Raw genomic sequence first — 27,530 nt, 5'->3', positions numbered from 1 at the left:
AGCATTTCACTCGCTTCCTTGAGTAAATCCCTCTGAAGTCGAGTAAAATGGCACAGGTAATTCAGCAATTTCATTGTAAAGGTCGCTGACGAGAACATCCGCTTCCCATACCTGTCCATCGACCTAGACTCGAGACGCCCTTGGTCAGAAATTCTTTGTCTTTGGGGGCCGTGATGAACTTAGATGGTCTCCTGGGGGTGGGTTCCACTGAGTCAGGAGCTGCCCAAGCCTTCTTTGCCACCACTTGCATAAGGGGGTCAAAGGGAGGGGACACCCAGGAGGTGGAAGGGTGAGAGCCAAACGCCTCAAGGTACACTGATTCATCCTCTGAAGGGTTGAGGGCTGGCCAATTCCCCCTCTGTTTTAAGATTTCAAGAATGTCTGCAAAGGAGACATCTTCAGAGGGGGAACAAGGGGAACCTTCAGAATCCTCTAAATCAGTGTCAGAGGTGACAGACTCAGGGGAGTCAATGTGCTTCCTCTACACTGCCTCTTCCTAGGGGCTCTCCTACAGGGTCAGGAGAGGCCTCGGAAGAGGAGGAGATCCCCACAGGGGAAACTTGAGGAGCTGGCTCTCTACGGTCGGGGACAAGAGAGTGAGTAGAAATCACCGGAGGCACCATGGAGGGAAGGGCAGAAGGAGCCGACTGTGGATTAGAACCAGGTTCTAACACGCTCCTCATGACCTCAAAGGCACCCCTGTCAGGCAGAGCCGAAGGTCTCCGTTCCGAAAAACTGAAAACCTCCCGACGGCACCGACAGTAATGGCTCCGAGGCCGATGTCGGAGCCAAACTCACCAGTGCCGAAGCACCGAGAGGGAGAGCGGGGTCGGACAAGGGTCCGATGCCACTCGCCCCCTCGGAGCCGACGAGGGAAGTCCGGCGCCGAGATTCTTCCAAGGAAGAAATCGGAGCCAACGACCGAACCGAAGACAAGGGTATCGGTTCCGACGCCACCACAGTCTCGGGTCCGAACCGCCCCGGCTCCGAACTCAAAAGAGTCAGAGGAGGAATATTTTGAGTGGTGGGGATAGTCTTCGACTGTTGAGTCGGACTTTGAAGCATTTGGGCTAATGCCTCGGACTTTAGAAATCGACTCACTACTCTCTGAAGGTCGTGGTCCGATAACCTGGAAGACCTAGAAGAGTGGGATCTATGGCTCCGTTCAGACAGCAAAGGTGATGCTGGAGCCGAATGAACGGAGCCGATAGATGGGGAGCGGGACCTCTTCTTAGTTGTCGGCTCCGACAACTTTATCGGAGCCGACTCAGTTATGTCTTCCTCGGCTCCGGCCGGAGCCGAGGACAGCGTAGGCACATGCATTCGAGATTCATCGGCTCCAGCCAGATCCGATGTTCGAATGGACTTAGAGCCCCCAGAAGTCGGCTCAGAGGCTGGAGCCGAAGGTCTGGAGGACTTAGAGGGTCTCCCCGATGACTGAGTGGAGGGACCCTCAGGCTTTAATAAGCCTCTGAGAATTAATTTATTTTTTCGCTCCTGCAGGACTCTAGGGCTGAAGCCATGGCAAACAGCACATGAGTCCTGCAGGTGCAAAGGTCCCAGGTAACACAAGAAGTGTGACCGTCTGTCAGAGACATCTTCTGACAGCACGAGTCACACTTCTTGAAGCCTGAGACCTTTGATTCTTTGGACATGTCCAAAGAGAAAAATAAAGTGTAATCACAAACACACACACACACACCGATTACACTTCAAAAATAATAAACTTTAAATTATAACTACAAAGTTTAAACTAAAAATTTCCCTACAAAAAACATAGACACTACAACTACCAAGGGAGGGAGGAGTGGGCCTAAGGCCCAAGGGAAGGGTTAGATAACTTAGGATAGGAAGACTAATGAAACATTAACTAAAAGGGATAAAAGTATTTAACTATATAAAGTTATGAAAGGGAGCTAACTTAAAGGGGATTTCTAACTGACTAAACTGTCAAAAATTTTAAACTAACCTGAGCTGGTTGAAAAAAGCACCTCGATCGCGTAGCGGCAAACGAGATCTGAGGAAGTTACCGCCTAGCATTGTGGGATATAGGGGAGCCTTGAGCCGGTGAAACTAGCTCTCGAGCTTTTCGAGTGGCCGAGTCGGAGCCGAGGATCGGCTCCGAACCCATCTAGCAAGAATGAAGGCGAGATTGACAGCTTAACATTGTATGTTTCAGAAATATTAATTTAAGTTGAAGTGTTTCTGCTGTCAGTTACTATGATCATAGGTTTTATAGCAAGCGATGCAACATGGTTGAAGTTGTTTCAAAGGTGTTGTACTGTATGAGAAAATTATCATTTGTCAATCTTAAATGATGGACAAATATAATTTATGGTTAATAGTAATGATTCCATGTCACAAGTATATTAGATGCTGTTGTGAATTCTACTTACAGGTGAACATTGAAAACTAACAGGAATTTGAAAAGTGCCTTTCTACTAGGGACAAGGAACATTTGCAACATATCTCATGTAGCGTGCTTTACCCCTGTAACCCAATGGATTATTTTTTTCTACTTGGAGATTGCTACATCTTCAGGAAAGAGAAGTTCAGTTTGCAAAAGCACCCTTTGGAGCCACTGTGTATTAATGCATTTAAAGTGATCTGATTTCCTCCAAAGTCTTCACTACAATTTTGTCCGAAGCCACAAAGTGGTGTGTTTTGCTAGAGTAGCATTCTGTCATGTAAGTCTTGAGCATTATGCAGACATTTCAGTTACCCTGTAGAAGATCATTGATTAAACACCTGCGTTCCAGTGTATCATAGGTACCAAGGTAACATGAACTGACATCATACAATGCTAATACAGATACCTGGATGAAAGTCCAAAGCAGAAAACCAAGGCAAGGCTGTGGATATTGTCTGATTTGATTTGAAACAAAGCAATGGACACTATGGTGCACAAGTCTGACAATAAGGTTGGAAAGCCTTGAAATGGTTTACAGGTTGATTGCTTAAGTTAATGCTGACTATCCAAACTAGCACACAGCTTAATAGTAAGTAATGTCTACAAGCACGTAAGGGTCATTAGTAATGTGGATGCAGTGGGCTCAGTACTATCTGCAGGTCGCACAAATATTTGCAGGAATTGTCATAGCTTGGAATTTATACACAGCAGTTTAAAGTAGTGCACCTTTAGAAAATCAGCAGTTGATAGGGGACACACTGGAAACACCATATTTTAAATTACAGAAAAGGAGGGGAGACCCTGACATAATTATTTCTAGTAATGTAAAGGTTTGAAAGTAACTGAAAAAGACACTGATGAAATCAGAGGAGAGATCACTGAATGTGTAAGAGAGGCTTCACTAGTAGTACCAGAGAAATTATTAGTCCTTTCCACTAATTATAAGACCTCCATCTTATAACTACTTTTAAGGATTCTGGAGAAATTATCTCTTCAAAAACATAGTGCTCAAGCTGTCTAGAGATGGTTAGGTAAATCACTTCAAATGTACAGCCTTAAATCATTTAACATGTACAGCCTTGAGGTGAAGTGGGAAAAGGGTGACAGCGTTATAAACTGTAGGTATTTTGAGGATGATAGTGGTGTGCATGCAGGTGGTTGGTGTGACAGAGCAAGATGCAGAGGACAGGAAGAAATGGAAACAGTTGATCTGCTGTGGCGACCCCTAACGGGAGCAGCCAAAAGAAAAAGAAGTGGTGTGCATGAACAAGGGCGAAAGTTTGGAAACAGGGAAGGATGAATCAGGAGTGATATGAAAATATATATTTTTAGGTCACCATTGTAGAGGCATGTTACAACCTTCCATGCAAAGTTTTGGTTTGAAAAGTCAACAGATATAGGGTTGTCTTAGAGATGAACAAGAAGAAAGAAAATGAAATACTTTATTTCAGAAACTCTTCTGTAATGTTTATTGACCCAGATGATTAATGTCTGTTACTCTGAAACTGGTGTAAAATTCTCACCACCACTGTGTACTGGACTGTTGGCCCTCGTAGACCACGCTGGTGCTCCTTATTCAAGAGTTAAGGGCCATTTTTAACACAATACATTGCCTACATCACCAGTGTGCAGTCATCACAGGAAAATGTCTATGTCTAGGGCAAATGGAATAGACTAGCTCTAAGCCTCTAAAGCTTAAGGTTTCCAGAAACATATGCAGGACTGTCAGTGGCTGTGCTTGTTCTGCACTGGACATATCTCCAAAGCTCCTACTACCACTGAGTGAATTAAATAGACCTTCTCAAACAGTTTGAACATATCATCCTGTAATTCTTTTTCTGTTTCATGTCCGCCTCTCTTGGAAATGATAGTATTAATTTATTTTTTTTAATTGAAGCCATTACAATATTAATAGGATATTAGTTATTGGACAAAAGGTGTCATGTATTTTTAGCCAGATGTATACATTAAATAGTTCTAATTTAACAATTTTGTCTGATGAGGTTTTACAGAACAGCAGTGCTCACCTGTTGTTATTTTTATTAAAGTGCAGTGTTTTCTTATTAAATGAGTATTTGTTTATTTTGTTGTAGGAGTGTTATTCTTGCTTAGTATGTTTGTTGTCCGATGTTAAATAGTAGATTGCAAACCACTTAGAACAGCCTTATGCACTAGCCACCTTTTCTGTGTCTCTCTCGGGCCCATGGTCAACTTTGCAGTCTTCTGGACCCTGTTCTTCATGTGACCAGTTATTGCCTCCTACTGCAATGTCCAGTGACTGATATCGCTGGCAAGTCAGACATCAGAACTCAAGGCAGACTGAAAAGCATACTGCTGAAGTGAAGCCTTCTGTGCCAACTCAGTAGTGTGGGTGTGGGTGTGGGTGGGTGTGGGTGTGGGTGGGTGTGTGTGTGTGTGTGTGTGGGTGGGTGTGGGTGGGTGGGTGTGGGTGTGTGTGTCTGTGGGTCTGTGTGTGTGTGTCTGTGTACACATTTACAGACATGGAAAATCCATCTACAGCTTTTTGCATTGCTTGGCAGGCCAGACATCTGTGTCAGCCCTTTATCTCTTCATTAACACTTGGACCTTAACCAGCTTTAAGTAGACTGATGGACCCGGCAGCTGGCATTAGCAGGTCCCTTTTTCCTCCTCAGCTTGTTTCTTTAGCACTGGGTCACTAGTCAGTCCTTGATTGTCTGGATCACAGGCTTTATTATCCCTGTGTGTAATGGAATCAGCTGGGGGCAGTTGCTTCATTTTTTATTTTTAAATTGCATTCATTCACTCATATCTGTACACATTTGCCTTTTTATGCCAGCCAAATAAGCTAGCTTTACACTTTTGTCCTGTTGTAAATTTTTGTGTATTAAACTGCAGTATTGCAGAATTTTTTTGTTTATTGTATTTTTGCTTGAGACAGGCACACAAATAATCTTTATTGAACATTTCTAGACTCATTTCTAGATATAATGAAGCATGGTTTTCATTTGTTGTATAGCTTATGTTAACACATCTGTGTTTTGTTTTATCAGGAAACAAAGAAACAGCACCAGGATATTATATCAGTCTACAGAATGCACCTTCTTTATGCTGTTCAGGTGATGTTTACCTCTCAACTGTCCAGATTTTTGCAGACTGTACAGATTTATGCCTCATATTTTTGGTCTGTTCCTCATATAAATTGTATTTTGTTGACAAATCACTGGGATGATCTAAAGATTAAAGTCATTAAATAGTGGCATGCATTTGCGTTTGACTATATCCTTCAGAAAATGCATGCCAACACAAATCCTGTTATTCTAGCAACTTTCTAAGTTTATAAGAGCAATATTTAAAATGTGTCTCGGTGTTTTGGCTTTTGTCCCCCATTATGTCAGGCTATGTCCAGATTTCTTGTGTTAAGAGGTTGGAAAGTGATGTGTTATAAACATTTGTTTTTCCTTTTATAATTTTTATTATTGCTGTCATTGATATGTGTGAAAGACACAGTGTTCTGAACTGATGTGCTTGAGGGGAAGTAAGAAAGTACAGTTGTGTACACTTACCATAAGTATAGATGTTCGAGTGTATTCACTGGTTGCAGTCATTACATTTGGGTTATCTGCTTGCAGTAGCCCTCAGTCAGCCTGATTAACAAAGTCTTGGGTCCTACATTGGTTGCTGTCCCTTCTTCCATTACGTCAGGTCGTCAGGGGTATAAAACATGCAGCCGACACCATTACATCAGTTTTTCTTGCCCCAGATGTCAGGTGCCCCCCTAATGGGAAGCAATTAAATCTATAAATACAAGGATATACCTCCAGCAGAAAAGCAAATACACCAAAAAGCTTTTACAGCATAGTGAGAGTAGAGGTATAGCCAAAGGAAGAAAAGGGGGCTGGAGGGAGGGTAACCAGGACTGCAACAGTGAATACACTTGAACATCTACATTTATGATAAGTGTACACAACTGTACAATGTTCTTCATGTTTCACTGTTGCAGTCAATACATTTGGGTAGATTCCCAAAGCTAAGGTTGGGAGGAGGAATTTAAATAGAATTAGGACCAGCTGTAAGGCCCTGCAAGACTGCAGTAGCAAAACCAGCCCTGGATTTAGAGAAAATTGGCAAATGATAATGCTTGGTGAAAGTATGTACATAACTTCAGGTAGCAGCTTCTAGGATGTCCCTAGTAGGGACGCCCCTGAGAAAGGCTGTAGAGGGTAGATGCAGCCCTGGTTGAATGGGGTCTGATGTGCAGTGGCCTATCAATTTTGAAATGCTTTATTTTGAAATAGCTTTCCCCTCTGTCCGTGCAGCAAATGCCACCAGCAGTTGTTCAGATTTCCTTTGAGGTTTAGCCCTGTCCAAGTAGAATCTAAGCTGTCTGTGCTCATCTAAAGATTGCAGTATCCGTTCCCCTTTGTTCTGTGGGTTAGGAAAGAAGGTAGGCAAATGAATGGACTGATTAAAAGCCACACTGGATACCACCTTGGGCATGAAGGAGGGATTGGTTCTGAGGGACACCTTGCCCGCATGAAAGATGATAAAAGGTTCCACTGCCATAAGGGCCTGTAATTCAGATACCCTTCTTGCAGAAGTGATTGCCAAAAGGAAAGCTGTTTTCCAGGAAAGAATTTTTAAATCTGCAGTAGCAGCTGGCTCGAAAGGAGGAAGAGTGACTTTCTCCAAGACAAAGTTAAGATCCCAGGCTGGAGTTGGAGCTCTCCTGGGTGGCCTTAATTTTTGGCCCCTCTGAGTAACTGCTTGAGATTGGTTCCAGGCACAGACTCTTTCCCATTTTACAGCATACGATTTTCTACTGCTAGGCCTCCTTGCCTCTAAAATGATATCCATCACTGATTTACTGAGGGATGGTTAAGGAGAGATTAGGTAATTAGCCAGGCTGCTAGGTTCAGGGTTTGCAGCTGACTGTGAAGAATCTGGTTCTCCTGCTGAGACAACAGGGAAGGAGTCTGAGGCAGGTGCCATGGAGCCAAGCATGACACACTGCGCAAGAGTGGGGTACCAGTGTTGGCAAGGCCAGTCTGGTGCAGTTAAAATTATCCTTGGCTTGTCATGTTTGATCTTTATTAGTACATTGGAGAGCAGAGACAGAGGAGGAAAGGCATAAACTGATATTTTTTCCAGCTGAAGGATAGAGCATCTACTTTCCAAGCTAGCTTGTGGGGAATCCTAGTGCAAAATTTGTCCAGTTGATGGTTCTGGGGGTGGCAAACAGGTCTATATCTGGACTCCCCCATTTGCTTGTCAACATGTTGAAAATCCCTGGTTCTAGTTTCCACTCGTGTGGATCCATGAGGTTTCTGCTTAGTCCGTCTGCCAGTGTATTTAGTTTTCCTGGCAGGAATTGAGCTTGTAGATCCACTTGTTAGCTCAAGGCTGTGTTCCACAATGCCATGGCTAGTCTGCAGATGGGGTAAGAATGTGTACCCCCCTGCTTGTTTATGTACCACATGACAGTGGTGGTGTCTGTCGTTACCATTAGTTGTCCTGGAAGAATGTGGTCCTTGAAGGCTGTCAGAGCATTCTGTACAGCTAACATTTCCTTTTGATTTATGTGCAGGTGCATTTGACTTGGGTTCCATTTGCCCTGAATGCACTTCCCTGCCAGTTGAGCCACCCATGCATAGTCTGATGCATCTGTTGTTAAGATTTGTGTGGCAGGGGATAATGTGAATGGTAGTCCCCTGTTTTGGTGGCAGGCCTCTGCCCACCAAAGGAACTCTAGGCTTAGGCAAGGTATAATAGGAATCCTTGCTTCTAGATCCTGTGAATGTTGACATCATAGGCTTTTGAGATACCATTGTAATTTCCTCATATGCAGCCTTGCATATAGAATTAGAAGAATGCAGGAGGCCATGAACCCCAAGTCTTGCAGTATTTGCCTTGCAGATAGCTGAGTTTTTGTGGCCACTTGTTTGAAGTAAGTTGTCAAATGTATCCATTTCTCTGGCATGAGGAAAGTCATCTGGGAAGTTGTATTCAAGCTTGCTCCCCGGAATATAATTTGTTGACAGGGTACCAGGTGGTATTTCATTTTGTTTATGGTGAACCCCGGACAAGTCAGTACCTTTTGAACAAAGGCCAGATGATTGGAAAGAATGTCCTTGCTTTCTGCCTGAATTAGACAATCATCTAGGTATGGGTATATTTGAATATTTCTTTGCCTGCAAAATACCCTGAGTGCAGTAGATAAGCCAAAGGGCAGTGCAGAGAACTGATAGTGCATGTAGCCTGCTTTGAAGCGTAGGTATCTTCTGCAAGACTCCCTGATAGGGATGTGCAGGTATGCTTCTTTTAAGTCTAGTGCTGCCAACCAATAATCCTTGCCTAGCATAGGAAGCAGCTGGTGAAGAGTCAGCATTTTGAATTTTGGAGTCACCAGAAAGGTGTTTAGAATAGAAAGGTCCAGGATAGGACGCCATGTATTGCCTTTTCTGGGTACCAGGAAAAGTCTCTAATAGAAACTTTGTCCCTTTTCCTCTTCTGGTACCAACTGAATAGCCTTCATGTTTAAGAGAGAGAGTAACTGATTTGGGGCCTCTGTCCACTGATTTGGGGGTAGATCTGGCCACCCGCTAGGTGTTTAACGTGTGGAAATGAAATCTGTATCCTTGGGACACTATATTTAAAACCCATTTGTTCTGGGTAATGAGTTCCCAGTTTTTGGCCTGCACACCAATCTTTTTGCCTAAAGGAGCATTCAGTTGTAAAGTGCTTGGAAGTTTTAAAAGCAAGTCATTGAGATGGTTTTCCACAGGGGGGAGTCTTACTGCTCCCAGGTTTGGGTACGGAAAACCCCCATTGCCTAGTCTTCTGTGTCTCTTGGGACTGAAACCTGGGGTTTCTGCTATGTCTGAGTTTGGCTTGAGAAGACCTGGAAGGGGCTGGAAAGGACCGATTTTTAGAGGGCCTGTGCCTACTATATCTAGGAGGCTGAACTTGTAAGAAATCTTTAACAGTCTGCATAGATTTAGATTTATCTTCCATCTTTTTAAGAACTTCGTCAGCCTTGTTGCCAAACAGGCGGTCCTGATTTAAGGGAGCATCCAACAATTTAGCTTTAACATGATCAGGCAAAGATTGCTCCTTAAGCCAAGAATGTCTTCTGAGCACGGACCCAATAACAGCAGCCCTGCAAGAGGCCTCTAATGAATCAAATCCACATTGCAAAGTATGTCCAACCTGTTCAGCAGAATGCATTAAATCTTGTAATTCTTTATTTTCAGTGCAGTCAAGAATTAACATAATTTTCTGTTTAAGTTGAAGCATCTCATGGCATACCGGACTCCGAATGGGTCTCAGTAGAGGCCTGCGAGTCAGAAGTAGCGGGTATCAGGGGCTGCGAAAGCGCCTCACTGAGTACCGGCAAACTGGCGACTGGCTTAGGAGAAGCATCGTCGGCAGCTTTGGACCTCGGCGGCGTGTCTCTGTCTTTATCTTTGTGTTTTTTCAGTATCCCGGTAGTCGGATGGCTAACCAACAACATTTCTGAGTAATTAAACCAAAAACCGAAATATTTAGAAGTGAAAATATACCGACAACAGATAGTGCGCTGATTAAATAAAGCATACAACCATACATCATGGTCAGGGCCTAGGCAAGGAATACAGTACGAATGAAAATCTTTGTGAGGTATTTGCTTTCCACAAGTAATGCAATTATTAACTTTTACTGACATCGGTAAGGAACAAGAAAAAGTTTCGGCAATGAGGTACTTGGCTTTAGTGAAGACTTTGGTTCTGAAACTCGAAAATGAAAATTTCAGGAGTTGGCCGACCGGCGCTTGCGAACTGCTTCTGCTTCGGGCACTGCATGGCAAAAAAGACTGATGTAATGGCGTCGGCTGCATGTTTTATACCCCTGACGACCTGACATCATGGAAGAAGGGACAGCAACCGACGCAGAACCCAAGACTTTGTTAAGCAGGCCGACTGAGGGCTACTGCAAGCAGATAACCCAAACGTAATGACTGCAACAGTGAAACACGAATAACATCAGCATACTAACAGAGGGAGCATTTGACAAGAACCACATAAAAGGATACTGTGGATTGTGAAATGTCTTTATGTAGATGAATTGATAAAACCTGAGCTTACAGCATGCTTTAGATCATCAGAGGGATTAGCTTGTTTTAGTTTGGTATAGAAAAAATAAGTGTTAGGTCGTCAGTAGGTTGTGCCTTAGATCAGGTTATAAATCACGCAGCCTTGAGTGCTTCATACCATCTTCATGCCTCCCTATTTTCATAATAGCTTGTGTGACCGTCTTTTCATATAGAGTAAATTTTTTTGAAAGCAGAAGTCCAGATTTTATTTACCAGTATCAGTAAAAAAGAAGTTATGTACTTAACATAACGTTCCATGTGAGTTGTTTATCTCACCTTTATTCTCACTGATGGGTTTGGAGCTGATCCTCGGCTCCAACGCGGTCAATAGCAAAGCTCAAGGTTTGCCAGTAGCTCGAGACCAAGCTCTTATCCCACAATGCACTGCTGGAATTACCTCAGATCTTGTTTGCTGCGAGTAACAGTATATATATATATATATATATATATATATATATATATATATATATATATACATACACATATATATATATATATATATATATATATATATATATATATATATATATATATATATATATATATATATACCCTTTTATTTATTTCTACCAAGGACACATCTCGAAGGGGAAAAAGAAATATTGAATAACCAGGATGGCACTAGCCTCTAAATCAACAGTCAGCCAAGAGGGGGAAGGAGGGAGGGACGTGAGAATAAAGGCAAGATAAACAACTTACATGGAACGTTATGGTAAGTACATAACTTCTTTATGTGAAGTTGTTAAATCTCGCCGTTTATTCTCACTGATGGGTAGCGTCCCTAGCACCCTCAGTCCTGGGTGGCTCATGAAAGTATGTTCTTCAGTACCATGGAACCAAAGGAAGACCTGTCTCTTGACGCATTATCTACTTTGTAATGCGTGATAAATGTTTGAGGCTTAGACGAAGTGGCTGCAGCGCAAATATTGTCAAGGGGCAGTTTAGCTTGAAAAGCAGATGATGTAGAGACGGCTCTGGTAGAATGAGCCTTAGGTTTGTGTGTTAATGGCATGCTCACATTTTCATAAACAAAGGATATACAATCGGATAACCATTTAGAAAAGGTTGTTTTAACCACTGGATTGCCTTTTCTGGCTTCTGAGAAGGATGCAAAAAGTTGATTTGATTTTCTAATATCCTTAGTTCTGTCAAGATAAAATCTGAGCTGTCTGTGTACATCAAGTTTGTTCGGCATGTATTCCAATTTGCTAGAGTGGTTGGGAAAAAAGACTGGCAGTTCAATGACCTAATTGATATTTGACTCAGAACAGACTTTAGGTAAAAATGAGGAGTTTGTTCTGAAAAGTACTCTATCAGCATGGAAAATCATGTAAGGTGGTCTGATAGATAATGCTTGAAGTTCTGACACTCTGCGGGCAGAAGTAATGGCCACAAGAAAAATAGTTTTCCAGGATAAATAAGACAGTAACTTGTAGTTCAGTGGCCATTTTGGGTCATTTCCTGCCTTTTCCAGCCCCCTGCTATAAAGCACGCTTTGGCAGGCTTTTCTGGCTGTAGAGAACTCAGCACAGCTCCTCGTGGTTTCCAGCAGAGTTCCTAGAGCAGCAGAGAAAGGAAAAAGCAACTTTCCAGATTTTAAGTATTTTTTCTTGCATTTTTCGACCATTTGTGTTATTCGACGACTGTTTCTGTCTATTTTATAGTGGTATTACCTGTTTTTCCTGTTTTTATAAGCTTTAATTGTTGGTTGCACTTCTTAGTTTAAGTTTGCTTAAAAGTTAAACTACAGGCTAATACACTCAAGTGTACTAGCTTTTGATAGCATTTAATTGAAAAGCAAAGCATTTATTGTGTTTTCTGTTCTGTAGGTAAAAAAAAAATTGAAAAAAAACAAAAAAAAAAATTCTTGTTTTCCTAACTTTCCTGGGTAGTTTGTTCCAGTGATCAGATTTTACTGATCCCTGGGGTTTTTCTTGGTTCCTGTACTTCTCCATTTTCTTTGTTTGGTCAGGGGGAAGTTTCTTTACTCACCAGTGGGAGTGGGGAGTACTGAGCTGCCTGTTTATCCTCAGAGGAGTGGTTTAAGACAGTAACTTGTAGTTCATTGGCCATTTTCGGTCATTTCCTGCCTTTTCCAGCCCCCTGCTATAAAGCATGCTTTGGCTGGAGTTGCCACTAGAGCAGCATCGGGCAGCGCCGGTTTAACAAGGTTAAACTTTTTCTGGCTCCATAAAGTCTGTTCTTCATTTTTTCCCTTAGAACTGCTCTACTAGTAACCTAAACAGTATATCCCCTGACTAAAAAGCACAGCACTTGTTCCTAAAAGTTTTTTTTTTTTTTTTTCTCAAAAAAAAAAAAAAAAAAGCTCAGCACTTGTCACTTCTATATTATACAAAGTCCCTCACTTGCGAAACCCCCCCCAGGAGTACCCACTTCCTTACTAAGTCCTCTCTTATTCAGTCTCATACCTAACTTCTTAGAAGGGCCAGATGCTGGCGTCCTCTCCTGCCCAGTTGGTGAATCTGGGAATATTGAGGCAATGTTACAATTGCCTCATGTACACAGACAACCCTCTCCTCCTCCCACATAACACAAATACTTGCGAGAGATGCAGCTATTTAGCCAATCTGGAGGCTGAGCTCTCTCAACTCAGGACTGGCAAGACCAGACAGGAGGAGAAGGAAACTACACACACCACAAAACCAGCCTCACAGAATGCTACCACACCACTGAATCAAACACGTAAACACACAAAGACATACTCGGAGGCTCTGAGTAAAAATTTACCTAAACAGCAGAGGCCTCCAAAGCAGACACCCAAACAACTGCTACCTCAAGACACCCCACAAGCAACATATAAACCACAAAATCAGTGTGCAAAGCAGTCACAGCCCTTAAGGCCAAATACAACACCAAAAATACTTGTCATAGGTGACTCCATAGTCAGACACACTGACGTCCCACTCACCAGGCTGAACAAGGAGAGGGTCACAGTAAGCTGCCTATCGGGCACTAGAATCCGCCACGTAACACAAGCACTCGGGTCACTCCATGGCAAGTACAAATATGACACAGTCATTGTCCATGCTGGTGTGAACGACCTGAGACGTACCTCCCTGGACTACATGAAAAGAGACATAGAGGAGCTCTCTGATTATGTAGCCCAGGCAGGTATGACCCTGACCCTTAGCAGTATTCTTCCTTCACCAAGAATGATGCCACAATATAGAGACAAGATGATCAGCTTTAACAATTGGCTTAATGTCTGGTGTCATTCAAAGGGGATCCAGTGTCTGTCTGCCTGGGATGACATGCTTGACAAGCCACGCTGCTTCACAAGGGACGGCTTGCACCTGTCACCCCTGGGATTCCGGATATTGGCTAAGGCTCTTGCCACCCCCATAGTGCCTTTTTTAGGCAAGGCTCAAATTCTAAACCTACCACCCTAGAAAAGAAAATGGGAAGAAACTGAGGGTAATGCTGCTCAATGCCAGAAGTCTAAATCTCAAAATGCATGCACTCGAGGCCCTTCTCAGTATGGAGAACATCGATGTCTGTGCTGTAACTGAAACCTGGTTCAAGGCTCCTGAGAGCACCCCGGCACTATTAGGTTTTACCTCATATCATGCCCCAAAACCCGGACCACACCACAAAAGGAGGGGGTGTATCCATATTCATAAAGGATACCCACACCTCCAGGTTGGTGGCAACGCACGAAGCTTCGGAAACCATCCAGGTGCAACTAACCATACGCAAAACTGCTCTACAAATTGTAGCATGCTACAGGCCACCCTCTCAAACTCAGGAACCCCACACAGCCTTCCTTAAGACACTGGAGGGTATAAATGTATCTCCAAACACCATCATATTGGGTGACTTCAACTACCCGAATATAGACTGGGAACATTACCCAAGCCCTAACTTTCTAGCCCAACGGTTCCTGGAGTTCATAAATTCAAATGCCATGGAACAGCTAGTCATTGTTCCCACGAGAGGAGAAAATATACTAGATCTCATTATCACAAACATGGGGACAAAATGCTCCACACCGGAAGTATATCCCTCATTGGTGAGATCTGATCATAAACTAATCTCACTGGAAATCCACATCCTGCCCCCACCCCAAACAAAAAAGACCACAGTGAAGAACTTCTCTAAAGCAAACTTCACACTACTCAAGACTGGTGTGGTATCCTTCAAGGCCCCTGAGCCAGTGGAAACCACAACCCAAGCTGCGGAAGCCCTTACAAATGCCTTCTATGAACACCTCCAGGACTGCATGGATCAGGCAATCCCAAATAAAACCAAGACTCTTTCCACAAAGGGCAAACGTCCAGTCTGGTGGACCCCAGCCATTAACAAACTTTACAATAAGAGGAGAAAGCTATTACATGATAGAACAAAATCCATAAAAGAGAAGTCACCCCTGATCATTATTAGTAAAAAATACGAGCACTCATAAAATCAACTAAGGCCAATTTTGAGAGAAAATTGCCATGGATTCAAAGGACAATCATAAGGCCTTTTTCAGCTATGTTAGGAACCTGGGTGGAAACTCCCAGATATGCTCAGAATTAGTCCAAAATGATACAAAAATCACTGAACCCACAGACATTGCCAACATACTGGCAGACAGGTTCAGTGCAAACTTCACCCCCCTCCCCCCCCTAAAGGAGAGATAACTATCCCAGCGGAGTGTAGCCTCCCAGACATCTCAAATGCGCAGGTGAAAGCTGCTCTCTCTAAAACTAAAAACACAGCATCAGTGGGACCAGATGGTGTCCCCGGCTGTGTGCTACACTAGCTAAATGAGGAATTAAACCCGCACATAAGGCAGCTGTTTAGTCTCAGCCTTACCACAGGATACGTGCCCAAGGAGTGGCGTACGGCAACTGTGGTCCCACTCCACAAAGGCGGTGCCTGTACGGACCCTGGTAATTACCGCCCCATAAGCTTAACAAGTCTAGTCTGCAAAGCTATGGAGAGGATCATATTGGAGCTCATAAACAAAGATATAGGGGACTTGCAGACATTGGACCCGACCCAGTTTGGCTTCGTCAAGGGCAGATCATGCCTTTTGAACTTGGTCGACTTCTTCGAAACAGTCACCAAGGCCATTGATGAGGGAAAGGCAGTCCATACAGCCTACCTTGACCTTGCAAAGGCTTTCGACACAATACCCCACTCGGGTATTGTAGAAAAACTTACCAGCTTAAATGTAAGCCCATATGTCACAAGATGGGTTGCAAACTGGCTTAAGGACTGAACCCATAGGGTTAGAGTTGCTGGCGCTATGTCAGACTCCAAGCCAGTCACAAGTGGTGTCCCACAGGGCTCGGTCCTTGGCCCGCTATTGTTCGGCATCTACTTCTCAGAAGTACAGGCCAACATGGGAGGACTTTGGCTGACAAAGTTTGCAGAAGACTGCAAACTGGGCGCCATAGTGGAAAGTGCATCGGACACGGATATCCTTCAGAAGGGACTCACGGAAACAGATAGCTGGTGCCAGAGCCATGGCCTGAAGTTAAACGCCAAAAAATGTATAGTCGTACCCTTCAGGAAAAACAAGGTAACCCCAAGCTTCCATATAGGCGGCAATCCACTAAGCACAGAAGAGGTTATCAGGGACCTGGGGACCCAGGTTGACAGTGGCCTTTCTTTTGACACTCACGTTGCTAAAGTGGTTAGAAAGACCTTCTACATTGCCCACCTGATCATGAAGGGATTCACATCCAGATCTAGTGAGGTCATTGTTCCCCTGTACTCTTCACTTATCAGACCAATGATCGAGTACAATGCCCCATTCGGGATGTATCTCACCCGACATCTGCAGCAATTGGAGAGACCCCAAAAGTTCCTCACCAAAAGGATAAAGGGACTCCAAAATCTGTCATATGCTGCCAGATTGAAGAAACTCCAGCTCTATTCAGTCGCATACCATCTGCTCAGAGGTGACATGTGCCTGACATACAAGGCCATGTCCAACCCGGAATTAATGGACATGCTCCACCTCAAAAAATCCAAATCCACCAAAACCACTAGAGCAAGCGACTTAAACCTTAGCACGGATATAAATAGGACGTGCTGGAGGGATAGATTTATCACTCAGAGACTCCCTAGGCTGTAGAATAAAATCCCGGTCCATGTGAGGCAGAGCACCACGCTGGCTCTGTTCAAGAGAAATCTTGACCTGTGGATGGGAGATCGTAGGTTTACCCCGGGAATCATCTCTGTGTCACTGCTGGACAGAGGCACAACAAACTAATGGGCACAGTACTTTTTCATATAAGGGGTGGCGTAAGCCACAAAACTTTGGGCTAGGCTTATAAATGCCTTAGGGCAGATAGCCTAGTATAAACCTATGAACCTCTGAACCTATAAATATTTGAGATCACAAGAAGATGCCGGTTCAAAAGGGGGAAGAATCATTTGAGACAGCATAAAGTTTAAATTCCAGGGAGAATAGGGAACCTTGATAGGAGGACTCATATGAAGAACGCCTTTCAGAAAAGTCTTAGATAATTGATGGCCCATAACATTTGAGCCACCAAACCCAAGGTGAAAATTTGAGATGGCAGCTAACTGGACTCGAACTGTAGCAGCTGCTGCCCCTTCCTTAAAAATTTTTGTCAAGAATTCTAAAATAGATGATAGCGGAGCTCGGAAAGGGTCAATGTTCTGCGTGTTGGTCCAAATTCTGAACCTTTTCCATTTTACTGCCATATAATTTCCTGGTAGATAGCTTGTGAGAAGACAAGAGAATTTGTCTTGTATCTTCTGAAATTGAATGAAGCCTGGCAATTATGGGAAGTGGATTAGCCAAGCAGTCAGTTTCAGGGACTGCAGTGAAGGATCGAGGTGCCTTGACGGGTGCGTCAGAAGGTCCGGAACTGGGTCCAGGATCCATGGATCTTCCAACAGATGATGGTGGAGAAACAGGAACCAAATCTGTCGAGGCCAGTAAGGGGCTATGAGAATAATGGTCCTTCCCAGCGATTTTGCTTTCTGTAAAAATCTGGGTATCAATGGGAAGGGTGGAAATGCATAAAGGAGACCCGGGGGCCAATCATGTAAAAGTGCATCTCTCGGGGGATGACCGGGAAGTGGTATTAGGGCAAAGTAGCTTCCGCATTTTGAATTGATGTGGCTGGCAAAGAGGTCACAGCAAGGCTGGCCTCATTTGCGGAAAATCAACTCCGCAATCTGTTGTTTGAGAGACCACTCATGAGGGAGCAATATCGCCCTGCTTAGCTTGTCTGCTATCATGTTGCTAACAGAAAACACTGGGACGACACAGCACATTGCCAGACCCTGAGGGCTTCTCGACAAAGGGGGGGGGGGGTAATACTTGGTTCTGCCTTGCTTGTTCAAGTACCAGACTACTGACATGTTGTCCATCTGAATTGCAGTAGTTCCTAGAGGGAGAGAGTCCTGAAAGTACTGCAACGCCAGACGTACCGCTCTCAACTCTAGAACATTGATGTGCAGATGTGATTCTTGATCTGCCCATGTGCTTTGGGCAGTCTTTCGCTGCAAATGCCCCCCCCCACCACCACCCCATCAGGGAAGCGTCTGTGGTCACAATGGCTACTGGGGTGGGGGGACAAAGGGTCTTCCGAATGTGACATGAAGAGACGTCAACCACCACCGAAGGTCTCTCTTGCAAGAATCCGTGATGAGAATCATGTGGTGCATCGGTAGTTTCTGGTACGACCACTGAGCAAAGAGGAGCCATTGAAGAATTTGCATATGCATCCTTACGAGTGGTATAGCCAGGATTGCTGCGCCATCAAACCTAGCACCTTCAATACCTCTGCTGCTGTAGCTTTGTTCTTTGACACCAGTGAGTTGACGTGTTGGCGGAGAAATGAGACTCTTTCGACAGGAAGACGTAGAGTGGTAGTTGAGGTATCTAACTCTGCTCGTATAAAAATGGTATGCTGCGATAGTGATAAAGCAGACTTTTTGAAGTTGATTGTAATGCCTAATTGATGGCAGAGTGTCAGAGTGTATTGTGTTGCCTGAGTCAATTGATGCCTGGTGGTAGCGGTGAGGAGCCAATCGTCTAGGTATGGAAACACCTGGAATCCTAGACGTCTCAGGTGAGCCGTGACCACTGCCATGCATTTGGTGAACACTCTGGGGGCTATAGTGAGACCAAAGGGCAGGGCTCGAAACTGGTAATGATTGGTTCCCAGCCAGAAAAGCAGATGATCTCTGGAGCATCTGTTCATCTTTATGTGATAGTACGCATCCTTGAGATCTATGGGAGCACATCCAATCGCCTTTCACTAGGAAGGGAAGAATGGACAGAAGCGTGACCATTTGGAACTTCTCTTTCTTTATGAACTGGTTGAGTCTGCTGAGGTCCAAGGTAGGTCTCCAGTCCCCTGTTTTCTTTGGTACCAAAAAGAATTTTGAGTAAGTTCTGAATCCAACTTGGTCTGCTGGGACTGGTTGGATGACTCTTTTTTTTTGCAATCTGTGGACCTCTACGATTGCTTGTTCTCTGAGATTGGGTGGAACATCTGGGATTCTGTTTACAGGAATGGGTGGGGAAGAGAATGGTATGAAATATCCTCTGGAAATGATGCTTTGTACCCATGTATCTGATGTTATGTTTAGCCAGGCTTCTGGATACAAAGACAAGCGACCCCCGACTGCCTCCAGAGCTGAACAGTTGGGCCCCCTTTCAGGGGAGCTGGTAGGGTTGACCAGAGAACTGACCCCTGTCACCCTGTTGCTGCGGACCCCCTCTGCCACAGGGGGAGCGTCTTCTGTTATAACCCCCTCCTCTGCCTCTAGAGGGGGTTTCTCCACGTGTTTCCCGAAAGGCTCCCTGTGCTTTTCAGAACCACATTTTCCCTCCCCTAGGGCCCTTGGGGTAGGGCCGAGTAGGGGTAGAAAAACGGACTCCAACTGCAGATAAGGTCTTGCCTTCCTGCTTACACCTGGTTAAAGTTTCTTTTACAAGAAAAAGAAAAATAATCTGGTTCCACACAGCAGTGAAGATTAATATGTCCTTTATTGTAGTAGGTAAGCGCTTTCTCGGATTAACATCCGCTTCATCAGACCAACAAAGATAGAATAGCAGTTACATTTTTAAACACTAAAACATCCAATCAAAAATCAGATAAAATGTACATCATAGTTAAAAGCCATGTGATAAAATACATCTGTAAAATATATAGAGCGTTAAAAAAATTGAATAAAACAGACTAAATGAACAATATGTATTTAAAACTGGTAAATACAATAGTAAAAAATAATCAAAGATGGACTATTGAAATATACATGATAAAATATTAAAAGAGAGATCAATGCTTTAATGGCCGTGCTTTAAGGAAGGGTTTCAGGGAAACTCTGTTGTTTAAACCAGGAGGTTTATCAGCTTGAAAGTGCAAAATCCATTTCTGTTCACTAGATTCTGTTCTATTATTTATGTCACCTTCTGTCTTGGTACTATGCAGAATCTCTAGTACCATAAAGCTAAATTTATGTTCTTTACCCTCTTTAGCTACATGTAGTGATGTGTGCCAATGACCCCATTCAACTCGTGTACAGTAGACAGAATATCCCAGTTCTTTTTAATAATATCACATGCTACATGCACATTACTGGCAAAGGTCAATGGCATCCTTAGTTTATTCCTAGAGGTATCAGTGGAAGCATCACTTGAGAAAGTATTGTCAATATTATCCCTGTTGTTAATACTAGTGGGGATGGGGGAAAAGTATGGCTGGCACTTACCTGATCTATGCCGCCATCCTTCTGCTATTTGAGAATCAATAAGTTTACTACTATAGCCTCTTTCTAAAAATTCTTGTTTAAGTGTTTGTAATGCAACAATGAGACTATCATCATCATTAAAAAGTCTCATAGTTCGAAATATCTGTCCTTTCAACACATTGAATTTCGTATGATTCGGATGCATACTGCCATAGTGTAGAACATTATTCTTTCTAACAGTTTTCTTATACAAAGTAGTAGACAGTGGATAAATTATTTTTAGTAACTTTAACATCCAAAAACTCTACTTCTTTATCAGAATATTCATAGGTAAATCTCAAAAAAGTATTCAACTGATTTAAGTATAAAAGAAACTCTTGTAGCCGCTGCTCTGAGCCATGCCACAACAAAAAAATATCATCCACAAAATGTTTATACCATTTAATGTTAACCTGGTATTCATTATTCGAAAGTACATGTTTAGCTTCCCAATTAGCTAGGGATAGGTTGGTATAGCTATTAGCACAAGCTGTGCCCATAGCTACGCCAACTTTTTGTGCATAATAAACATCATTAAAAATAAACACATTGTTTTCTAGGATGATTTCCAAAAGTGTGCACATAAGTGTCACCTTAGTATCAGGGATGTTTCTCTCACACAGTAATTCTCTGACATTTTCAATTCCCCATTCATTGGGTAGAACAGTGAACAATGATTCAATATCCAGAGTTACAAATAAACATTGTCCTAAGATAATTTCATTTTGTTTAGATAGCTCATTTAAGAAACTCTTGGTATCCTTTAAAACAGTGCTACAATTAGCCAAGGCAGCATGCAAAATCTTTTCTACGAAAATAGAAAGTGGCTCAGTTACCCAACCTCGGCCTGAAACCATAGGGCGCATAGGTGGAGTTAAGGGATTCTTATGTATTTTGGGTAAACCATATATCAAAGGGACTGTTGGATGTTCTACCTTGAAATACTCAAACAGTTGCTCAGATATCATGCCTGTTATTAATAAATCAAAGATCAAAAACTGTACTTTTTCTATGACACTACTGAGTATATGCATAGGTAAAATGGCATACGTATCAACGTAACTGAGATGACTTAACATAGATTCTATATATTTGTCCTTGTCGATAACAACAATACCACCTCCTTTATCAGCTGGACGTATTTCTATACTATTTAGTTCTTTCAATTCAACTAGAGCTTGTAACTCTGCAGCTGATAAATTACTAAAATTATCTAGAGACTTCTCTCTCAATGAACAGATCTCTAGTAGAATTACCAGGTGGTACATAAGTGCTGGGCTTTCTAAATATACAATCAGCATTATTAGAATTACCAAACATAGCTTTAAGTGTAAAAGTTTCTTTTACTTTGGGCCCAAACAGTCATGAGCCATCGAATGGGGTATTAATAAAAAAAGACTTAAAGGGTTCTGCAAAGTAACAGAGACGCATCCAGGCTTGTCTTCGAAGAGCAATGCCCGAACTAGCGGCTCTACTCAAACCATCAGCTGCATAGGATATGAGATGCATGGACGAGTTTACCACTGAGTTTAGGGTAGCGAGCTGGGCATTGATTTTGTTGGCCACCCCTGCAGCTACCGTACCCTGGAAAGTATCTCCTAGCTCTTTCAGGAGATCTCTTTGTAGTCTCGTAAAGTGGGTTAAGTAGTTCAGTGATCGCAGAGAAAAAGTCGCTGAACTAAACATGCATTTCCCATAATCTATCCATGACCCTAGAATCTCTGTTAGGAGGATGGATAGATGTGGATGTCTCAGACACTTCCTTTTTGGTGGCTGCAGCTACCACCATGGCATCAACAGGCGCTCCCTTTGTCAAAAATGGCTTGTCCACTGGGGCAGACATGAATTTATTGGGCTTATGAGGAACAGGTTCCATGGCCTCTCGTGACTCCCACTCCTTACGAGAAATCAGTTCCATGAGCTCATCATAAGGCGGAGACACCCAAGAAGTGGAAGGTTGAGACCCAAAAGCCTTCAAGAGCATGGACTCATCCTCAGTAGGGGTCTTGGACTGCCAATCGCCCCTCTGACTAAGGATCTCTAGTATCTCTGCAAAGGAGATATCCTCAGAAGGGGATCGAGGGGACCCTTCTGACTCATCTAAGTCCATGTCAGATGTCAAAGACTCCTTTGGGGAGTCTAAGTGCCTCCTCTTGCACAGTCTCTTCCTAGGCACCTCCTCAGTGGGGGGATCTGGGAAGGTCTCAGAAGAGCAGGGGACGCCCTGTGGGGGTACTTGAGGCTCGGGGTCTCTACGCTTAGAGGGACCGGTAGATGAAGAAGCAGACACAGGAGCTTGAGGGGAGCGGGAAGGCTGAACCGATGCTGACGTTGTCTTTGGAGACAAAACTCTTCTCATAGCATCAAAGGCACCATGGCTCCAACGAGAAGGAGTGGACAGACCCGAGAGTACTGTCCGATCCTCCCGCACCAAAACCCTGGACTCCAAGCCCATGGTAGGAGCCGAGCTCATCCGAGCCGAAGCCCCGAGAGTAAGAGTCTGCACCAACAAATCGGTTTGACTATCCTCCCCGGACTCAATGGGAGAGTGTTGGCTCCTATAGTCCTCGGTCGGCGCCGAGGACATCCGAGTAGATGGAGCCGATAACACTGGTGCAGGTATCGGCTTCAAGGGTTCGACAATCATCGGTTCAGTTTCCTTCGGCTCCGAGAGTCCAGTACGGCTCGGAGGAGGAGTAGACAAATTTGGTTCCATGGTCTTCGGCACCGACGAGCTGGTCAGGGCCAACAACAATTTGGCAAGTTCTGGTGCCTGTAAAAGCTTCTGCACTAGCCGATCCATGTCCAAATCTGAAAGGCTGACTGAGGACTTAGCTGAATGCAGCGAAGGTGCTGACTGGAGCATAGGAGAAGAAGGAACTTCAGAGACTGGCTCCAATACTGACAGCTGGCTCTGAATCAAAGGTACACTCGGTTCTGAGGTTTGTGGAACCGATGACCCTCCTCCTGAAATTTTTGCCTTTTTTGTCACTCTGTCTGAAGATTTGGATTTTGAGGATTTGGAGGACATGCTATTACCCTCATGGCTACTCAACACCTCAGAAAAGGATTGCTGTAGCAATCCCCTGTCTATTAGCTTCCTCCTTCTCTCCCAGAGGAGTCTTGAAGAAAAGGAATGGCAAATGCTGCAAGTGTCTTGGAGGTGTTTAGTCCCCAGACAGTAGACACATTGAATGTGTCTGTCAGTGACGGACATTTTCTGCCCACAATCTGGGCATTTTTTGAATCCCGATTTAGGATGGGATTTCTCCTTTTCATCCAACATAGTTAAATAAAACAAAACAGTAAACTGCAAAAGGTAAGACAGTAAAGTCCTTACTCACTTGTAAAGACCCACGAAACAACTAAGCCCAGTCTAGGCACTATCTATAACAATATAATTATAGATTACAAATATATGGCTAAAGAGGCCCACAGAGAAAAACCCTGACTATTAGAAAGACTAATGAGTAAATAGGGCTAAAGGCCCACACAAACCAACTAAGCCAACAGGGCACTAACTATTTAAAACTTTAGATTATATTATGTAATTATCTAATACTAACACACAACTATCTTAGAAACAAAAAGGAAAGGTTTTTTTTAATAAAACTTGCTGTTATTTTCCCACAAATCGTCCGAGCTAGCTGGATCACCGAGATCTTCTTTTGCCACGGCAAACTAGATCTGAGGTAATTCCAGCATTGCATTGTGGGATAATGGGCTTGGTCTCGCGCTACTGGCAAACCTTGAGCTTTGCTATCGGCCGTGTCGGAGCCGAGGATCGGCTCCGAACCCATCAGTGAGAATAAATGGTGAGATTTAACAACTTCACATGTCATGATTTCTTACAACATACATATTTACATGTGCTGGGAAACTGACTGTGCCCTACACATGGGAACAGAGAGTAAGGACGCATGAGTTATTCTGATATTCTGCTTTCTTATTAAAAGAGAATCTTGCTATATTTGTCTGTCTGGATTTGTTGATGGCTGCCACTTGAAAAATAGTTGTTGGCTATTACTACATTTGTATCTTAACAGTAAAAGTAGACGTATGTATGGTGTTGATATCCTAAATTATTTTGTTGTTTATATCTCCTGAAAAAAAGTTATGTCATGCATACATAAATATTTAAGTTCTGTAGTTTTCACATAATTTTAAAAGAATCTAGGAGGTATTCAGAAGTGAGTATTGCTGCGCGAATTGCTACTCATTGTGATCATGTAATGTTTTTCATGTATTCGTGGCTTCATGAACTGTGGCTAGATATGTGTATAACTAAGCATTATAGTACATAAGTGCAAAGAGGCATTTAGTTTAGATGTATATCAAGTCACATTCTCGCCCCTTTCTATGAAACTTGGAAAGTTTAAAAAGAATACCGGATCACATTTAGTAGTACTTCATATAGTGTTGCTCCTTTATGGATGTATACCTAATGTGTTATACATTCCTTAATATAGACACAAGTAAGATGATAAGCTAAAAACATCAAAGTCGCATTTTTTGTTTATAAGAAAGCTTATCTTAACCGTAGATGTACTTCTGTGTATAAGCTTTCTGGTTAACCAATAAAACAAACAGTTCCTCAGGAGGAACACAGTTATATCTTACTAGAATGAGTGTCATAATTTTAATCTGTCTTTCATTAGGAAACTGAACTTTAGATGTGGCGTAAATCACCAGGACACTTAAGACAGACATTTTCTGTTCCTCTGTTTACATTTTCTGTATACCTTTACTTCCTCCTGTTGATATTTCTGTGTCTCTTTTTTTCTTGTAGGGACAAATGGATGAAGATGTTCAAAAAGTCCTTAAACAGATATTAACAATGTGCAAAGGCCAGACACACATAAAGTCATGACATTCTGGAAGCCTCTAACACAGCACTGCCTTAGTTTTGGAACAAAACACTTTGCCTTTGAATAAAGAAGCCGCTACAATTGGCAAAAACATGCATTTTTGTAAAGGAAATATTTTGGTCTTATCACCTTCACACTTCGATTGTTAAATAGCAGAAGTTGGTTATCTCACTCCAGACGTGTGTAGTTTATTTATTGTAAAAAAACAAAGTAAGCGATATATATTGCTTTCATCCATGCTGTACTGACCCCTTGTTTAATGTTGTTTTCTGAATATAGTAGAGTAGAAGTTAATGCTAGATAGCAGAAGAACTGGTACTGTAAATAATTAAGCACACCAGGTTTTTAACATTTCTTGCAACACTGAAGGGAAATTTTTAACTGTGTTAATGTGTATTTTTTTACTGTCCAGTATTGTGTCCTTGAATAGCATTTATAAATTCGAACAGTTTTGTGCACTTATTTGTTTCCTGAACTAGATTTTCACCAACTGCCTTTTCAAACTAAGCAATTTGTGCCATTGAACAATCACTGTTCAGTAATTTCAGTCAAGACACGCTATCTACATTACAAAATCATACCATGACTTGTACATTACAGACTGGATTATCTCTTGTGTCAAAAGCTGCCTCATTTGGACTGAAGGGAAGATATTATCTGCAAAGGGCAACATTCAAAACAGTCATACTTCTAAGTGAACATGCAGTTTTTAGGAGCAGTATATTTCAAGGAATGCTTTAACAGGTGTGGTATAATTTGATGATACTGCATGTAGTGGCAGTCATATTCAGTCTGCACAGTAAAGTCAGCTTTTTTAAATATGGTGATGGCAGTTTTGTGATTTGCAGGGAGCAAGCATCTGACTTTAGCTAGTAGTTTTGTGTTTTAGGTGGCTTATGTAAACAGTGGATCCTTTATATTTCAGAAGTACCCAACTGAAGCCATGATTCTGGACAGAGATATTCTCATGGGAACCAACCTTGGCTCAAGCTCAGTTTTTCAAAATGTTTTTACTGTTTTTATAATAAAAGCTTCTTTTAATGAAGCTCTGGAACATCTAATTTAAACTTTTCATAAATATATCATTAATTTCATGAAAAAATGCTGTTCATATTTCTTGTTTGAAAGAAAAATGTCAGGCCAATAGAATTTTGTATGGACCTTGTTTTTGAAAGTTCCTTTAATATCAGCACAGGCTTAAAGGAAGACAAGTTGGCGGCTCATTCTGCCAGCATGCAAAGTCTGCATCAGACTTTGTAAGCTGTCTCGTTAGATAAACAGTGAAACAGTATTAATGTGAACAAGGTTTCTGTTTAATAAAAGACATGGAAAGAGAAAAATAGCTCAGCTTACTCCCTAAAGCAGTGTACTGGGCCTTAGTGAGTACTTTGCTGCTGAACTCTTGAAGCTGTTTGCATCTTAAAAAATGCATAGTTTATAAAAAAATAAACTTAACACAGAATGTATGATGTAACTGTCTTTCCTAATTCTGGTGTCTTTTGTTAACCCTAAGGCATAATTTCTGGAGTGAATTACTTCATGCTGCCATCTGAAGTGTGGTAATGCCTTTTGAAAACATAACATAATTGCAGAAAAATGTAGTGCGTTTCGAAGATCTCAGTTGAGGGGCTAGGCTACAGAATTAGAAAAAGGGCGATTTGTTAACTTGCACTCTTCATTCAGTAGAGACTGAGACTGGACAGGTGACTGATCTGAAACTGAATTTATTGCATCACTTGTAGCTAAATTTACCTTTTTGCTATGTTTGTAATGCATATTTATTATTTTGTTAAAATACAGTATGTGATATACCTTTTAACTCTGTATATCTCTTACTCTTAATATGTTGCTACAAACAGAATAAAATGTTTTGCTATAAAGGTTTGCTGTCCGTATCTGTCTTGCTTTCTACTTCATTTGTGTATGAATGTACTTTGAACTGTTACCAGAACTCCCTCATACACTACCCACTGTTACCAGAGCACTCTAATACACTACAGGTGATGTCCGGTAGCAGTCCCTGTATTATTGCTGCAACAGGGCTGTTGTCTTCTGTTAGTGTGTCCCATGATAGGACACGGGCTCTTCCTGTGTGATTTAATCCTGGCAATTTTTATCTTTTTTTTTCTGTTTTCACTACAAGAGACGTGAGTAGTATATGGAATTAAGACTTGCATTTGATGCTTCCATGTGTATACAAACTTTCTCACCTTGCTGAACCCAGTAAGCAAGGAATTATGTGCTTGTTACAGAATACAACCCACCAGCTTTGACCAGAAGGTTGTATTGCTACAGGGAGGTCCCACAGTCTTCCCTCCTCCCAAGATGGGAGAGTTGGCATTAACTCGTTTATATCATCTATGTTCATCATTTGCACTGCTTCAGTGGCATATGGATTCTGTGCACAGCCAAC

The 27,530-nt window shown here is 42.5% G+C and overlaps 1 protein-coding gene across 1 annotated transcript in view; it reads left to right on the top strand.

Moving 5' to 3' along the window:
* The window catches only part of RAI14 (retinoic acid induced 14), a gene marked incomplete in the record, with an annotated part of 1,743,343 nt that extends 1,716,345 nt beyond the window's left edge, over nt 1–26,998 (top strand). The window contains 2 exon segments of the mRNA XM_044070211.1: nt 5,443–5,508; nt 25,039–26,998. Coding sequence (XP_043926146.1) covers nt 5,443–5,508; nt 25,039–25,119 — 147 coding nt within the window.
* Between the last annotated feature and the right edge of the window lie 532 nt (nt 26,999–27,530).

The sequence above is a fragment of the Protopterus annectens genome, chromosome 1.part0 (assembly GCF_019279795.1).
Source record: "Protopterus annectens isolate FY-2018-M chromosome 1.part0, PAN1.0, whole genome shotgun sequence".
NCBI classification, from domain to species: domain Eukaryota; kingdom Metazoa; phylum Chordata; order Ceratodontiformes; family Protopteridae; genus Protopterus; species Protopterus annectens.
This window is presented reverse-complemented; position numbering and strand designations above follow the sequence as displayed.